This window comes from Oratosquilla oratoria, chromosome 27 (assembly GCF_046742065.1).
Source record: "Oratosquilla oratoria isolate Oo_2021 chromosome 27, ASM4674206v1, whole genome shotgun sequence".
NCBI classification, from domain to species: domain Eukaryota; kingdom Metazoa; phylum Arthropoda; class Malacostraca; order Stomatopoda; family Squillidae; genus Oratosquilla; species Oratosquilla oratoria.
The window spans coordinates 8,327,167-8,345,929 of NC_134803.1; the positions used below are offsets into that span (position 1 = coordinate 8,327,167).

General features: G+C 39.5%; 1 protein-coding gene across 10 annotated transcripts in view; it reads right to left on the reverse strand.

Moving 5' to 3' along the window:
* The window catches only part of AMPdeam (AMP deaminase), a 432,435-nt gene that overhangs the window by 25,269 nt on the left and 388,403 nt on the right, over positions 1–18,763 (reverse strand). For all 10 annotated transcript variants that reach the window (XM_076210194.1, XM_076210195.1, XM_076210191.1 and 7 more), the window contains 3 exons: positions 6,362–6,473; positions 6,032–6,195; positions 344–466 (listed from right to left, as the gene is read on the reverse strand). In XM_076210194.1, the coding sequence (XP_076066309.1) occupies positions 344–466; positions 6,032–6,195; positions 6,362–6,473 (399 nt within the window). The remainder of the gene's footprint in view (positions 1–343; positions 467–6,031; positions 6,196–6,361; positions 6,474–18,763) is intronic.

Below are 18,763 nucleotides of genomic sequence, written 5' to 3' on the forward strand. Positions count from 1 at the left end.
GAAAGAAGTTCAGTAATCTTGGACTACACGACTATTGCCAAACTACCAGAGATATCAAGAAATATACAAAAACAAATTACAAGTTCATGTGCCTGTTTCTTTTAAAGTATATTGTAAAACACAGTGGTGAGCTTGCATGAGTTTATATCTCAAATTTTGGACAGAAATCCTTCTTTTGTTAAAGGACTTCTGCCTGAAACATTAGAGAAATAAACTTGCAGCTCACCACTGTGATTCTTCTGACCTATACAAATATTTGTCATAACGAGTCAGCCTCACATGGAACAATGCATATAAGATCAACAATTTCCCTATAAATGTGCAAAACATAAGTTATACTTACTGCAAAAATGCATTGATTTCTGGGTGACTACTTGGATTCAATGTAGCTTCAAACAGTGGCTTGAACAAGTTCTCTATCACCTGTCCAAAGTTTTGGAGAATATTCATGTTGCTGTACACATCACTGTTGATATAAAAAAGTACTTTTAAAACATCATATTATTGGGAGTTTATTTGAAAAAGATCAACATATATGAAGATCATCAAGAGAAAGCATAAGCTAGACAAAAGATCAGCACAAGTACAGTATATATTTTAATGTCAGAGAGAATAAAAAAAAAACACAGGGATAAACAGTACAATTATAAAAAGAAATAAAAGTAGAAGTACGTACCCTAGAGAGAGTAAATGAAGAATAATGAAAGTAGGATAAGACTACTTTTGTCAGCTCTTAATGTTATACATTCCAAATGGCCTTTACCCCTTTATAAGGGAATGGCTGAGTAAAAGCATAAAGCAACCTCATGCCCATCCAATGCCCATTCACTGCCCTTCCCATCTTAGTACTTCATGGATAAAGTGTCATCCCTGTCCTCCACCACACCACTTGAGCCACAGACAATGCAGCAAAACACAATGTGTCCACAGCAGGGCCCAACCATTTTATTATATGGCAACTCCCTCACCTTCATAAAAAAAAAGTCAATCATCGATATAGAATCACCCCTTCACTCCTATCTTTTGCATTCTTCTCTTCTTTCTTTGACAGACATTCCAAAAGTCCCATATCTCCCATCCATCCACCTCATTCTTGGTCTTCCTCTTGTCATGCTTCATGACAAAGGATGCGGGTATGGTGCCAAGCCATGTCCTAGCTGGAGCCACAGTGCCTGCTGTCACGTCACACCGGGTTCATACTCGTGATGTGACATATTCATTCCTGGAGCATGACTACACTGTGTTTTGCAACCCCTCGGCGTGACCTATAACACGGACCAAATATGGAGCGGCGTAAGTCCGACGGTTGTGAAGACGGCGTCCCCTCTCTTGACCACCTTAGCCCTATGGGGTGAGAATGAACAATGACTCCTTGTCCGCTAAGACTGTTGACCTAGAACGCGCGCGAAAGCTCTCGTAGGCAAGCGGCGGAGTGGTACGAAACCAACGCCGCCCGCTAGCTGAGGTCAAGGGGCGCATTAACCAAGAAGAATGAGACGAATTAGCGCCTCCCCTCCTTTTCTACCTCACTGTCTTGTAGGTTAAGGTATAAGCTAGGGAATTATTGTAAACCCTCTCCATGCATAAATAAAGGAAGTAATGGATGTGTGGAGTTGGGTGGATAGGGATAGGAATATATGTATTAAGATAAGTTGGTACTTGGGCAGTAGCACCTGTGTTGTGCGGCTGGGGTATAAATCGGGGGGTGCAGATACCCACGCTGCTCCCTCCGCACTCGACCTCTGCACATTGTCGGTACTTTGTAAGTAAGAGATATTCTCACTAGTTGTGTTAGTAAATATTTCAGTGATTTTGTATATCCTCTGTCTTTATCCTGGCGTGTTGGATGTATCTATAAAGTGGCGATTCTTCTCTGAGACTCTGGATTGTATGAATTACTCAAACTCTGTTTTAGAGTTTGATGTAACACACAAAAACAGAGCTTAGGGCATGACACTGCTTTCTAGGTATATTGTAAAATGTGTAGGTTTATTTAAGAATATAGAGTAAGATTTCTAGTTTTAAACAGGAGTGTCTTATTTTTGTTATCAAAGTTGCAGAGGATTTGGAAGCCGGCAGCAGAGGACTACACAATTGGAGCCTCCCATCCTCAGAGGTCAGAGGGCATGTAAATCAAGATGATGACTTGAAGTAGGGCCCTTACCTCTAGGCCCCTCCCACCCTTACATGTTTTAGATGAGTGGTAATGGATACATTGTAAGCCTTCTTCACACAAAAATACAGAAATGGGTAAATTGTGTGGAGCTGGTTAAATAGTGATAAGATAGGTTACACTGGCATACATTGGCACCTGTGTTGTACAGTTGTCGTATAAAAAGATGTGCAGGCATTTTTGAGCCCTCCAGATTACTATGTTCACACTCTGTTCACACCGACTTCATTGTAAGTTAAAGGCAAATTGTAATATATGTACATATTAAATTAGGTAATTGTGCTCCACCATTTCCTTAACACCAGTGAGATTTAAATTATCTAAAAGAGGCTAAATAGCTGTTCTAGAACCTGGATTGCAGGAACTACTCAAGTCACAGTTTATGATTTGATGCACCAACTCAAATACAGGGTCAAGTTCATGACTCAATTTCAGTTCCACCACTTCTGCTTTCCACACTCTTTTTACTAATCCTCTCTAACTCACTCTTTCCATATGCCCAAACCATCTCGGCACTCTTTCATCTACCCTATCCAACAACTCTCCTTCTACCCATGCTCTCTGCCTCACCTCCATATTTCTCACTCTATCCACCCTCATAACACCTGCCATAGTTCTTAAGTACTTTGTATCAAATATGTTTAGATTTTTCATTTCCACCTCCCTCAAATTTCAAGTCCCTGCTCAATACTGTGTCATGGGTACAATCACTTCATACGATCTTATCTTTGGACTCATTCCCAGAGAAGTAATTCTCATAATGCTTTTCATTCCCAACAGCCACTCACTGGTTCCTTTACTATATAATTCACCTCCAACTCCAATTCTCTATTCAGTGCCATATAGAACCCCAAGTATTTGAGACTCTCCCTTCCTCTTGCCTCTTTATTCTATTCTGCTGTGTATACTAAGGGCTTCTTCCCCCTTACAAGATAGGTAGCCAAGTCAAAAGCATGCAAAGACGGGTCACCACGAGCATAGCTCCCTTCCCATATATTACAACTAGGTAGATACTCCCACACATTCCACTCCCATCTATTCCATTCCTACCCATTCCACTCCTATTCACCATCCTTGTTACCATCTCATCTTAGCTCCTTTTGGATGAAGGGTCTTCCCTGTCTCCTCTACTGCCCGGGTCAGAGGCAATGCAACAGAACGCAGTACATTCATAGCAAGGCCACTTCATTTAATTGTCAACCCCCCTCTTATTCGTTTTCTCACACAGAAAATAGAAAAGATGGGAAGAAATCCCTTTAGACTACATCAGAGTATCATCCATACACATCCATTCTCCACACCTCTTTTGCTAGATTTTCTTCACTCATTCTTTCCTTGTGTTTGTCGGGTGAATGATACGCGTGGGATGCTCGTACACATTGTTTATTATTATGTAAGATCAGTCAACATAGGCGTGAACGTCGACATGCGCAATAGCAATGGTAATGATAGTACAAAGCAATAGCAATAATACAACATCCCCCTTCAAGTTTACAAAATCTCAAAATAAACTTATCAGTAAGTAACAGTTAGTAATTCCCCAAAGGGCTGCAAAAGAAAGAATAAAGATAACAAATCAACTAGAGTAAACCTTTAGAATTAAGTACAAAATTAGATACTATTATTTGTGATACATAACATACACTTAGTAGTAAACCATTTCTGGTTGTACATTGGGTTTAGGCACTCTGCCGGACCTTCTAACTTCAATTTGTGATGGGCTAGGTACACTAGGTTTAGTGCTAGGACAAACAACAGAAGTAGATGCACCTTTAGGAATATCACTGACATGGATGGAATTATCAGAAGAACCGAGCAGGGTGGGAGTCCCTTCTTTGGGTTCAGTGTTAGGCAATTTACTGTGTTCACCTGTGGAACCTGCATCAGTCAGGACTTTGTATGATCTCGGTTGAGTCAGTCTCTGTGTTACTCTTAGAGTATTTCTCTCTATAGAGTTCCTCTTTTTCTAGTAGGTCTTCTAAGTGGAGCTGAACGATAGGCAAGTAGTCCTAAATAAGGGTTAGCGTTCTTTTTAAGGATGTTTTTAGCTGTCTGGACTGCCCGTTCTGCCATTTGCTTGTGGGTGTAGGGTGACTGAGGTCCATTATCGGATACAACAGGGAATTCCATGTATGGAGAAAATATCTGCAAGAGCTGTTGTGACTGCAATAGTTGTGGTCTCTGAACTCAAACCATCTACTGGAATAATCAACTGCAATGATGTATGACTTACCCTCTAATTCAAAAAGATCTGTACCGATTCGGCTCCAAGGTTTGTCTGGAAAGGACATCGGTAAGAGAGATTCCTTTGGTTCAGGTCGTAGCTTAGCACAAATATGGCACTTGTTAACCATAGATTCTATCTGCTTTGTGATGAGAGGCCACCAAACTGAGTAACTTGCTCTTCCTTGGCACTTAGTAATTCCTAAATGACCTTCATGTAAAGCATTGAGAATATCCAGCTGTAGGGAGGTTGGAACAACAATGCGGTTGTTAAACATTAGTAGTCCTTGGTTGACTGTCAAATGCTGTTTCTTCTCCCAGTATGGTTTCAAGAGTGGCTGAGAAGGCATTATTGAAGGCCACCCATCTAGACAATAAGCTTGTACTTGTTTGCAGATGGCATCTGCTTGTTGAGCTGCTTTGATCTCTCCCAGGCGTCGTTCTGTAGCTGGGATAACTTTAAAATTACCTTCTTGACTTTCTTCCACTTCTTCTATAAGCTCTAGATCAGCTTTTGTAGGAAGACTTGTAACTGTAGTTTCTTCTTTACTTTTGTGTTCAAACCATCCCAATACTGTTTCATCAACCCTATTTGCCATCTCCTTTTTCACCATTCTCCACTCCTGCTTCTTACCCTTCAAATTCTTATCCAACCTGCCACTGCCAGCACTCTCATATTTACCTCCATTATCACCACAACTATACATATGTTAACCACTTCCATACAGTGATGCCTACGTAGGCGGCATGAGGAGCAAGTGGGTACGCGATGATGCCGACGTCGGCATCTTGATTATATTTATTGTAGTCGTACCTACGTAATTTCCATTCTCTCTAAACTGGCTTCATCAATTTTCTATGGTTATCAAAATACACGGGTGAAAGAGAACGAACGATTGAGCACTGACTTTATTTTTTATAATGCAATTATTATGATGCAACATCGCACGTCGGGCAGCTAATGCTGCCAGACATGCGATGTGCCCCGGAGTGAAGAGGTTAAACAATCATCGTGACACCATACAACCCTGGTGCACCTACCTTTACCTTGAACCACTTACTCTCTCCATTCACAACCCTCACATAAGCTCTACTACTCGTATAATTGTTTTTTAACTAATCTCAGCAGACTTCCTCCTGTCCCATACATCCACAACACACTCCACAGTGCATCTCTGTCAACCCTGTCATAATACCTTCTCCAAATCCATGAGAGCCCATACAATATCTTCATCTTTAGCTAAAAACTTCTCACAAATCTGTGTTACTGCAAATATTTTATCAATGTACCCTCTTCCTTCCCTAATCCCACAATGCTCACCCCCAGTTACCCTCTGTTCCCATTCTAATCACTTTGACTGCTAATGCTGATAAAAGCATTTGTCTGATATGTCTACAAAAGGCTAGCATAAGTAAATAAAGAAAAAGAAAATTATGAATAATCTTAATATTCAAATGGTGGGAAAAGACTGAAAGACACTTTGGAATAGTTAATATTAACATTCTCACTATATTTACTCTCTCAATGGATTTTGATTCTGACTGCTGCTAGGCTAGTTTAGTCATAAAGAAAATACGCCTCCACAATCATAGTGGTTAGGATGCAGCACTATGTCCCTATCATATATTACTTACAAAAGTCTTGGAACTTGGATGAGCCAGCGAACATTTTCAGAATGGACATTGTGCATTACTGCCCATTTTGCCAACTTGTCCCATTCATCTGCTGATTTCCCATAAATTGAAAGTCGCAATTCAGCATTCTGGTACTTGCTTTCCTCTAGATCACTCAGAACTTCCTGTTGATAAATCAAGTGCAATTTGACTAGATAATTTAAAGTGTGATTTTTTCAGCTAGCTTTCATATACTGCAGGTCTCTTACTGATTTCCTCTTCTAGTGTGCCCTATTGTAAAACTATGGGAAAAGTATACCAAATACATAACAAAAACAAGTACACACAAACCTTGATAATATGAGCAAAGTATCTCCCGTTCAGGTAATTGTCAGTCTTCAGAAATACTTCTCTCAGTCTAGATTCTCCAATAGGATTGTATTTTGTATTGAATTTGTCAAATCTGTTGAACAAAAATTTATAATGAATATAATAACAATTCTTAACAAAGTAGAAACAGAACATGTATAGAAGACTTATACATACATACATATATCAAAGGCTTTAACCCTTACACAGGGGGGGGGTAGACAAAAAGAAAAATGCATAGAAACCGCTCCCATGCATTCCATTTCCTAAATATTCCACTCCCCTCCACCCTCCTCCCTCCCTTTTATCTTGCCATTTCCTGGATGACGGGTCATCCCTGCATCCAGTCCACTGCCCTGGGACAGAAGCAGTGTCGCTAGACACAGGACATCCACAGCAAGGCCGCTTCATAAATTCGGCGACCTCCCCCCTCCTCTCCGTCTCCTCATGCGGAAAAGGAGAAGACCGGGAGAAATCCCTTCGGTCTGCTTCAAATTATTTCTCAAACACACTTCCTCTCCCCCCATTCCCCACCCATTCCCCCTAATGCATCACAGCATCATCCATACACAACCCTTCTCCATTCACCCCTATCTTCTGTCCTCTCCCATCCTTCCTCAACAGACATTCCTCTCTTTTGTAATGCCCTTTTCACCCCATCCATCCATCTCATCCTAGGACGCCCCCTTATATTCACTACTTCCACCTATGCCTTCCACACTTCTTTTACTAATCTTTCTTCACTCATTCCTTCCATGTGTCCAAATAATCCTAATACTCTTTCATCAACCCTATCTCCCAGCTCCCTTTCAACCCCTGTTCTCCTCCTCACCTCCTCATTTATCACTCTATCTAGCCTAGTAACCCCTATCATACTTCTCAGACATTTCATCTCAAACACATTCAAACTCATTCACTCTTCCTCGATTATGTTTCATATTTCTGTCCTGTACAGTGCTGCTGGCACAATCACTCTTTCATATAACCTCTTAGCATCTATTCCCAGATGTCTATTTCTCATTACACTTTTTAATCCACCAACGCATATACTCGTTTCTCTCAATCTACATTCTACCTCCACCTCCACTCCTCCCTTTCCTGCCACATTCCCACCCAAGTATCTAAAAATATACGCTTCATCCAGTCTCTCACCCTTAATGATCACTTCCAGCCTGCTGTCACTCTCTCCACTTGTACATCTCATCACCTTACTTTTACCCACATTCATCTTCAACTTCCTTCTTTCGCATACCTTCCCAAATTCTGTCACTGATTTCCTCAATCCTTCCTCTGATTCTGTTACAAGTGCAGTGTCATCAGCAAACAACAACTGGCTTATCTCCCACTTTTCTTCATTTTCTTTAACCTGACCCACTACCCTTGCATTCACCTTTCACACCACCCCATCCATGTATAGATTGAACAGCCAGGGCGACATAACACATCCCTGACGAAGTCCCACCTTTACTTCAAACCATTCACTCTCTCGATTTCTAATCCTATCACAAGCTCTACTATCGTAAAAACTCTTGATTGCTCTTAACCACTTCCATACGGTGACGCCTACGTAGGCGGCATGAGGAGCAAGCGGGTACTCGATGATGCCGACGTCGGCATCTTGATTATATTTATTGTAGTCGTACATACATACATATACCAAGGCTTTTTCCCCCTTACAAGGGAGGTAGCCAAAAAGGGAAAGGCATAAAATCATTTCCACCCATTCCATCCCTGAATACACTCCACACCCCTCCATCCTCCCTCTTATCTGAGCACCTCCTGGATGATGGGTCATCCCTGCACCTTGTCCACTGCCCTGGGTCAGAAGCAGTGTCGCAAGACACAGCACATCCACAGCAAGGCCGCTTCATTAAATCGGCGACCCCCCCCTCTCCATCCCCCCATTGCATAAAAGGAGAGGACGGGGAGAAATCCCTTCGGGCTGCGTCAAATTTTGCTCACACATACTACCTCACCCCCCATCCCCCTGCCCATTCCACCTCATGCAATCACAACATCATCCATATACAACCATTCTCCATTCACCCCTATCTTCTGTCCTCTCCCGTCCTTCCTCAACAGACATTCCCCTCTTCCCCAAAGCCCCCTTCACCCCATCCATCCACCTCATCCTAGGACGTCCCCTCATGTTCACTCCTCCACATCTGCCTTCCATACCTCTTTTACTAGTCTTTCTTCATTCATTCTTTCCATGTGTCCAAACCATCCTAATATTCTTTCATCAACCCTATCTCCCAGCTCCTTTTCCACCCCTGTTCTCCTCCTCACCTCCTCATTCCTCACTCTATCTAGCCTAGTAACCCCCATCATACTTCTCAGACACCTCATCTCAAACACAGTAGTCACAAACACAGTAGTCAAACATTGTAGTCGTACCTACATAATTTCCATTCTCTCTAAATTGGCTTCATCAATTTTCTATGGTTATCAAAATACACGGGTGAAAGAGAACGAACGATTGAGCACTGACTATATTTTTTATAATGCGATTATTATGACGCAACATCGCACGTTGGGCAGCTAATGCTGCCAGACATACAATGTGCCCCAGAGTGAAGAGTTTAACACCTTTCCTCCTATCCCATATATCTGCAGTACCTCCTACAGTGCCTTCCTGTCTACCCTGTTGTATGCCTTTTTCAGATCCATAAAAGCCAAAAACACATCCTTACCTTTTCCTATAGCTTTCTCACATATCTGTTTTACCACAAAAATCTGATTTACACAACCAACTCTTTCCAAAAATGAAAAATTACATATGAACAAGACTGTCCAAATTAGAATTACCAACTCTGGAACAAAGAAGGGAAAGAGGAGACCTACTAACTATCTATAGAATTATGAAAGGAATGGAAATCTTAGATAAGAATGATTTATTGAAATGGGACAATGGAAAAACAAGAGGACACGAAAAGAAGCTCAAAAAAGATAATTACAGAAGAGATTTGAAAAAAATAGCTTCCCACACAGAGTGATAGATACTTGGAACAAATTAGACAAAGAAACAGTGTGTGCAAACAGTATTCAAGATTTTAAGAAAAAACTTGATGCTGAAAGATACAAAGATGGGTCACAACGAGCATAGCTCCTTTCCTGTATATTACAACTAGGTAAATACTTAAACACAATATCCCCACACTTATCACTCAAATCATAGCAGACCAAATACAAGCACCAAACACTGAGATAACCAACAAAATACATATATAGAAAACACAAAATTGGCATACATTTGCCAATACAATCACTAAACAAACATCAGTAAACTGTACAAAGCACACAATAGCATTACACTATCCAGCAGTAACACAGCACACTCTCATACAGCAATAACCACAGCAATAGTCAATTTACCCTCAAATAGACAACAAGGAAACACACCTATAAATCATTTTGCACAGACAAACCATCTCACCCCTCACCCTAACAATTGATGCACCATTTGACACAAGAAAGACTTCCAGACCCAGGCTATACACCCTTCATAGACAGCCAGACAAACCATATAATCCATAACCTCAAACACTCCTCCACCTGTGGCCCTGTGAACATAAATAATATCTACCTAAAACAAGTTGGACCACATGGCATAGTTATACTCGCCAATATTGCAAACTACAGCCATTTGCATACTATACCAGACATCTGGAAGCATGGAAAAATCATCACCAGCTCCAAACCCAACAAAGACCCAACAGTTTCAACATCACACTGCCCAATCACACTTCTCTGCACCCCCTCCAAAATCTAAGAACACTTTATACTATAACTTATCACATCACATACCCCCTTGCTGAATCACAGCATGGTTTTAAACCACTACACTCCACAAATACTCTTTTGATAAACCTTACACAAAGAGTTTTAGATGGCATTATTTAAGAAAGGCCCCATTACAGAACACTTCTCATAACACTAGACAATAGTAAAGCTTTCAGTGACATCCCCCATCACAACCTTACAAACAAAATATATAACACAAACATTAAATGGAATACTGAAAGGAGGAAACTTTGTAATTATGGGTGACTTTAACTCTAAAGAAACATGTTGGGAGGAGATGACAGTGAAAGGTGGAGAGGACCTTTGGGGAAATATACTACTGGATATGACTATTGAATACACAATGACTCAATGGGTAAAAGAAAATACCAGATATAGAAATAATGAAGAACCGTCGAGACTAGACTTAATATTTATGTCAGAGCCTGAAATTGTGGATAAAATGGAATACAAGACACCAATTGGGAAGAGTGACCACATACTAATCGAGTTTGAACTAAAAGAGGAAATTTATTTGGGAAGAAATGAGAAACACAGAAAGGGAAGACTAATGTACAACAAAACGGATTTTGAGAAACTCAGAAAATTCTTTCAAAAAGTGAATTGGGAAAACTTCTTTAATGAAGAAACAAAGATGGAAGAGAAATGGATGATATTAAAAGAAATCTATAATGAAGGAATAGATAAATACATACCAAAACAAAAACAGGAAAAGGTGTACATTAAATGCTGGTACAACAAAAAATGTAGTGAGGCAAAAGATAGAAGAGACAAAGCTTGGAAAAGATGGAAAAAAATGGATAAGTGGCAAATATATATCAAAGAAATGAATATGTAAAAATACACAGGTAAGAAAAAATAAACTATGAAAAAGATGTAACAGACAAACATAAGGATCAACATAAATTATTCTACAGACATGTAAATGGTAAATTAAAAAATAAATAGGAAATAGTGAAACTGTGGCATGGGAATGTGGAATATATAGAAGATACAGAAATGTCTGAAATTATGAACAAACATTTTAAATCTGTATTCACAAAGGAAAATACACAAAATTGGGATGAAGGAAAGAGAGAAAGATCCCCCACAATGAAAGAAATAATTGTGACACAGAAAGAAATAAGGGACCAAATAATAAACCTTGATGTCAGAAAATCACATGGCTCAGATGGAATTACAAATTGGATATTAAAAGAATGTATAGATGAACTAACAGATAAAATATGTAAGATAATAGATTACCCACTCAAAGAAGGAAAGGTACCACAAGATTGGAAAAAACAAAACAAAAATTGTACCAATATATAAAGGGAGAGATAAGGAAGACCCAACAAACTATAGACCAGTCTCCCTTACAAGCACAATAGCTAAAATATGTGAAAAAGTTATCAAAAGTAGATGGATTAAACATCTGGAAGAAAACAATATACTGAATCCAAAACAATTTGGCTTTAGACAAGGAAGATCATGTGCCACAAACTTGATTTGTTTTTATTCAAGGTTAAGAGGTATAATGCAAGAAAGGGACAAATGGGCAGATTGTGTTTTCCTGGATTTACAAAAGGCATTTGATAAAGTACCACACAAAAAACTATTATGAAAAATTGAAATAACAGGAGGTGTACAAGGAAATTTATTTAAATGGATAGAAGAATTCTTGCACAGGAGAAAAATGAGGGTGGTACTTAGAGATAAAATCTTGACCTGGAAAGAAATGATAAGTGGAGTCCCACAAGGTATATAAATGACATGGATAAAAGAGTGGAATGTTATACGAACTTCTTTGCAGATGATGCAAAATTGCTATAGAAAGTATGTACAGAAAAAGACTGTGGATCACTTCTGAGAGACCTGGACAAAGTCTGGGAACGGAGTCAAAAGTGGGAAGTGAATTTCAACATCAAGAAATGTAGTATAATGCAGTTTGAAAAAGTAAAAAAAGAATATCAGGACAATATAAAATTGGTATAAAGGAAGTAAAAAAGTTATCTCTGAAAAGGACCTAGGAGTAATTATTAACAAAGACATGTCCCCAGACAAGCATGTAAACAAAATAGTTGGAGAAACCTACAATTTACTGAAATCAATAAAGGTGGCTTTTAATCATAAGGATGAGGTAATGGTAAAAAACTATTAGTCACACAGATAAGACTAAGATTGGAGTATTCTGCAATGCTACGGACACCAAACACAAAAAGAATATAAAGAAATTAGAAAGAATCCAAGAGCAATGACAAAGATGGCCCCAACACTTTCATAATTAACATATGAGCAAAGATTGGAAAAAAGAGAGAAAGAGAAGATCTATTAGCCATTTACAGAATCATGAAAGGCATGAAAGTCCTTGACAGAGAAGACTTATTAAAGTGGGATAAAAGAAAAACAAGAGGACATGAAAAACTCAAAAAGGATAGTTATAAAATAGATCTGAAAAAAAAAAGTTTTCCACACAGAATGGTGGATGGCTGGAACAATTGGATGAAACAATAGTGTGTGCAAAAACCATACAATAATTTAAGAACAAACTAAATGCTGAGTGATACAAAGACGGGTCACTACAAGCATAGCTTCCCTTACCGTATAATACAACTAGGTAAACATGTACAACAATACCAAAAGATGGCTGGCCAATTATCTGGTAGGTACAAATGCCTATGTGTTATATAATGACCAATCATCATACACCAGAAACATTAAGAACAGAGTACCATAGGGTTCACTTTTATTTTTTACACTCTTTAATCTCTATATGCACGATATACCTACACTTGACACCTCAGAAATACAAATCTCTTCTTACACAGACAACATAACAATTACATGCACATACCATAATGCAAAGCTATAGAAATAATAGAAATACAGTAAAAGCCCTGGTATCCGGCCTTCTTGTATCCGGCACTTCAAATAACCGGCATATTTTTCACGAAAATCGAAAAATTGTGATAAAGATAGACGTATACAAAAAAAAAAAAAAAAAAAAAATCCCGCGTGTGTTTAAAATCCCTGCGCGTGGTTGTAGTTGCTCTCGCCGCCACCAGGGCTTCTCAGTCCCATTCACTTCTCCCGCCACGTGTTAGCTACCTCTGTGCACATGTTAGCCAACTCTATTTTATCATACCCAAAGTTGAGAAGAGGAAAGTGTGGTGCTTTCACTTAAGCAGAAGGTGGATATATGTAGAAGATTGAAGAAAGGCGAAAATAGAAAAATACTAAAGGAAGAATACGGCATTGGGTCGTCTACCATTTACGATATCAAGGCCCAATCCAAAAAACTAAGAGAGTTTGCGAAGTTGAGTGCCACGCCTGAAGCTGGAGAAAATCGCCACACGCTACAACATAAACGTGTGGAAATGCTGGACAAAGTGTTGTACGAGTGGTTTTGTCTTAAAAAGTCTGAAGGTGTAGCTATATTAGGCCCAACGCTGCAAGAAAAAGCCAAAGATTTTGCTGAAAAGATGTCAATTGGAGAATCATGCCAGTTCTCAGATGGATGACTTAAAAGATTCAAGAATTGCCATAGAATACGTCGTCTTGATGTGTTTGGGGAAGCAAAATCTGCTGATTCACCTTTTGCAGAGGAGTTTATAGACAGGTACGTTAATTAACCTGTGCCTACATGGTAAAGATTCGCATCTCATATCTCAATTTATTTCTCGCATACACGGATGCATAGTGCATTTATATATATATATATATATATATATATATATATATATATATATATATTTTTTACTTTTCTTTCCTCCTTTCTGTCATAGGTTTGCAAAATTGGTTGCCGAGAACGATCTGAAATTGGAACAGATCTACAACGTTGACGAGACCGGCCTGTTCTACCACTGTTTACCGACATCTACACTAGCCAGTGAAGCAGAGGAAACCACCAAAAGATTCAAACAAAGCAAGGATAGTCAAATTGTGTGTCGTTAGAAAATACCGGAAGCCACGTTGTTTTAAAAATCTAATATACTTGCCAGTGGATTATCGCCCACAAAATAACCCATGGATGGACTCAGAAACATTCATGAACTGGCTCAAGCATGTGTTTGTCCCATCAGTGAAAGAAGAAGAAAAAAAAAAAAAGACTTCTAGAGGACAGCAAATTTATTCTCCTACTCGACAACAATAAAGCCGAGGAACTGAGCAATGGAAACATTTTTATTGTGTATTTACCGCCGAACGTAACAAGTGTGATCCAGCCCATGGATCAAGGAGTGATTCAAAACTTAAAAAAGAATTATCGGAAAAGTTCTATGCGCAAACTAGTTTATTTTGAGGACGGTAGCATTTCCGAATTCCAACGTGGGCTTAATGTTAAAGATGCTATTTTTATGGAATCGCTAGCTTGGGAGGATGAAAAACAACAAACTCTAATGCGATGTTAGAGAAAATCATATCCTCAAATAATGTTTGAAGATCAGGAAGGGAATAAAAAATTTGAGGGTTTTCTATCGGCAAGAAAGAATCGGTGGTGAAAGAATTGAAAGATGGGTTATCGCGCTAAACTTTGCATTAGTGACGAAGCGATACAAGTGTGTGTAGATATGGACAGTGACCGAGCAACAACATTCTCACTTAGTGATGATGAAATTTTACAATCACTTCCCGATGAACAAGCGAAAACGACAGAGGCAGATAGTGAAGAAGACGACCCTGAGATGAAAGTGTCGTGGAAGGATGCAGCGAAGGGTCTAGCAGTGTTTGTGAAATTTGCAGAACAGTGCACAAACAAAGAGGAAAAAATTCTAAGCAGAGACATCATATATTTTATGAAAGTTGGTACAAAAAGTTTAGTGAAAGAAAACTCGAGTGTAGAGGTGAATGCACCCTCTCAGCCACCAACACTGAATGCGGCCATTCACAACTCCGTCGTAAAATTATCAGATGATGAAATAGATAACTGGTAATGCTGTGATGATTATAACTGATGTATATTGATTGGATTTACTCTATACTGATAGAATTTACAATATATAGATATGTGGATGTGTTTATTATTAAAGCGAATTAATATCTATTACTAAGTAAAAGAACAATGTAAATGAATGTATTTTTTTAATATCCATTCCTGTATCCGGCATTTTCTCGTATCCGGTACATCTTCGGCCCCATTGGTGCCGGATACAAGGGCTTTTACTGTACTACAACCATACCTGAACACACTCAACACCTGGTTCAATACAAATAGACTCAAAATAACCCCAACCAAATCTACAGCCACACTTCTCACCAACTAGATAAAGAAGACAATGACCTACCATGCCTCTATATCAACAACACTCATACCACACACTAATGTTTGCTATATATATTAATGATATGGATGAATAAATTGAAAGTTATATGAGCTTCTTTGCAGATGATGCAAAACTATTAAAAAAGTGAACACGGAAGAAGATTGTGGGTCACTACAGAGTGATCTGAATAAAGTACAGGAATGGAGTAGGAAGTGGGAGATGGAGTTCAACACAAAAAAGTGTAGTATAATGGAATTTGGAAAAAGCAAAAACAGAATAACAGGATCATATAAATTGGGATAAGAAGGAATAAAAAAAGTAGAAAATGAGAAGGACCTGGGAGTCATTGTTATGAATAATATGTCACCTGAGAAACATATAAATAAGATTTTTGGATAAACTTATAATTTAATAAGAACAATCAAAGTGGCATTTACATACCTGGATGAAGAAATGGTGAAGAAAATTCTAATCACTCTGATAAGACCAAGATTGGAATATGCAGCAACGATGTGGTCATCAAGTACAAAAAAAAATGTATAACAAAACTTGAAAGAATACAAAGAGCAATTACAAAATTGGCACCAACACTCTCAAAACTATCATATGAAGAGAGACTAGCAAAACTTGAACTACAGACACTAGAGCAAAGAAGAGAGATTTGATAGCTATTTACAGAATCATGAAAGGCATAGAAATTATTGATAGAGAGAATCTGATAAAATGGAGTGATAGAAATACAAGAGGGCACAGAAAGAAACTCAAGAAAGACAGCTATAGAAGAGATGTGAAAAAGAACAGCTTTCCTCACAGAGTAATAGACAGTTGGAACAAGTTAGATGAGAAAGTGGTATGTGCAAAAACAATACATGAATTTAAAAATAGTTTAGATAAAATGAGATATGAAGACGGGACACCACGAGCATAGCTCCCCTTCCCGTAAAATACAACTAGGTAAATACACACACTCCCGAAATTCTTGGCATAATATACAATACATCAATGTCATTCAAACAACACATCACAAACATATAGATTAAATGAACACCTAGATTTAATGGACTGAAAGCAATTACAGGTACAACATTTGGACAAAACAAAGAAACTAATACTACAATATATAAACAATGCACACTCAGTAATGAATCATGCAAGCCCTTCATGGCCCCCTAATCTCACTGCGACACACATCAAAACTCTTTAGACCATATAAAACAAAACTCTAAAGACAAATACAGGCTGCACAAATACAACACCTATCCACTTGCCCAGACTGTGATGCAGCCACCATCCAGCCCTTCTAAGCTACCAGAAGAGGCTGGATGACCACATTACAGATAACTGTCAAGGATGCAACACTTCACCCCAAACTATACAGCACATTATGGAAGACTGCACTGTGCACAATCATGCATGCCAACCACACAATATACACTTTAAAGAATTTGTGGGAAAATCCCATTTCAGCTGTGGCATTCCTTAGGGAGACAGGACTGCTTGGCCAGACAGTCTAGGGAACGACAACAACTATGAGATTGAAAGATATGGAAAAACAGTAGATTTTAAAAAAGCCAACCATTCTGTCCCTAAAATCAACAAATCTGCTTTAGTCTGTAGCTAGGACAGAACATACATACATACATATACCAAGGCTTTTTCCCCCTTACAAGGGAGGTAGCCAAAAATGAAAAGGCATAAAATCATCCCAACCCATTCCATCCCTGAATACACTCCACACCCCTCCACCCTCCCTCTCATCTTAGCACCTCCTGGATGACGGGTCATCCCTGCACCCTGTCCACTGCCCTGGGTCAGAAGCAGTGTCACAAGACACAGCACATCCACAGCAAGGCCGCTTCATTAAATCGGAGACCCCCCTCTTCATCCTCCCATGCATAAAGGAGAAGACTGGGAGAAATCCCTTCGGGCTGTGTCAAAATTTGCTCACACATACTACCTCACCCCCCATCCCCCTGCCCATTCCACCTCATGCATCACAACATCATCCATATACAACCATTCTCCATTCACCCGTCTTCTGTCCTCTCCCGTCCTTCCTCAACAGACATTCCCCTCTTCCCCAAAGCCCCCTTCACCCCATCCATCCACCTCATCCTAGGATGTTCCTTCATGTTCACTCCCTCCACATCTGCCTTCCATACTTCTTTTACCAGTCTTTCTTCACTCATTCTTTCCATGTGTCCAAACCATCCTAATACTCTTTCATCAACCCTATCTCCCAACTCCCTTTCCACCCCTGTTCTACTCCTCACCTCCTCATTCCTCACTCTATCTAGCCTAGTAACCCCCATCATACTTCTCAGACACCTCATCTCAAACACATTCAAACTCCTTCTCTCTTCCTCTCTTATGTTCCATGTTTCTGCCCCATACAGTGCTGTTGACACAATCACTCCTTCATATAGTCTCCTCTTAGCGTCCATTCCCAAATGTCTATTCCTCATTACACTCTTTAATCCACCAAGGCATTTACTCGCTTCTCTCAATCTACATTCTACCTCCACCTTCACTCCACCTCTTCCTGCCACATTTGCACCCAAGTATCTAAAACTATCCACTTCCTCCAGTCGCTCTCCCTTAATACTCATTTCCAGACTACTGCCACTTTCACCCCTTGTACATCTCATCACCTTACTTTTACCCACATTTATCTTCAGCTTTCTTCTATCACACACTCTCCCAAACTCTGTCACCAACTTCCTCAATCCCTCCTCCGATCCTGCCACAAGCACAGTATTCTGCCTATCTTCCCCTTACTGCCTTCTCTTCCATTATCATCTCTCCATCTGCACCTTTCACCTTTTCTTCTCTACTTGATTCGCCTCCTCTTCCTCTCTTAATTTCTTTCCAAAACATCTTTTTATTACTTTCAAAATTTTCTGTCATACTCTTACCCCATTTCACATCTGCTCTCCTCTTTGCCTCCTTTACCTTTTGCTTTACTTCTCTTTTCTTTTCTTTGTACCTCCCATATGACTCCCTCGCCCTATTTTATAACCAATCTGTGAGAGCTTGCTTCTTCTCTTCTACAACCTTCTTTGCTTCCTCATCCCACCATTCACTAGCCTTCCTTTTATTTCCTCCTATCCTTCTTGTTCCACACACCATCTTTGCACACTTTGTGACTCCCTCCTTGAACCATCCCCATTCCTCCTCCACACCTAGCTCTACTCTATCCTTCACTCCCTCCCACTCCTCCCTCAGCTTCTTCTTGTACTCCTTCTCCTTTCCCTCTTCATTTAAAGAGTTCACTCTAAGCACCTCCCTACGTTTTGTCCCTTTCCTCTTCCTCCATTTATCCTCCACTCTCAACTTACCT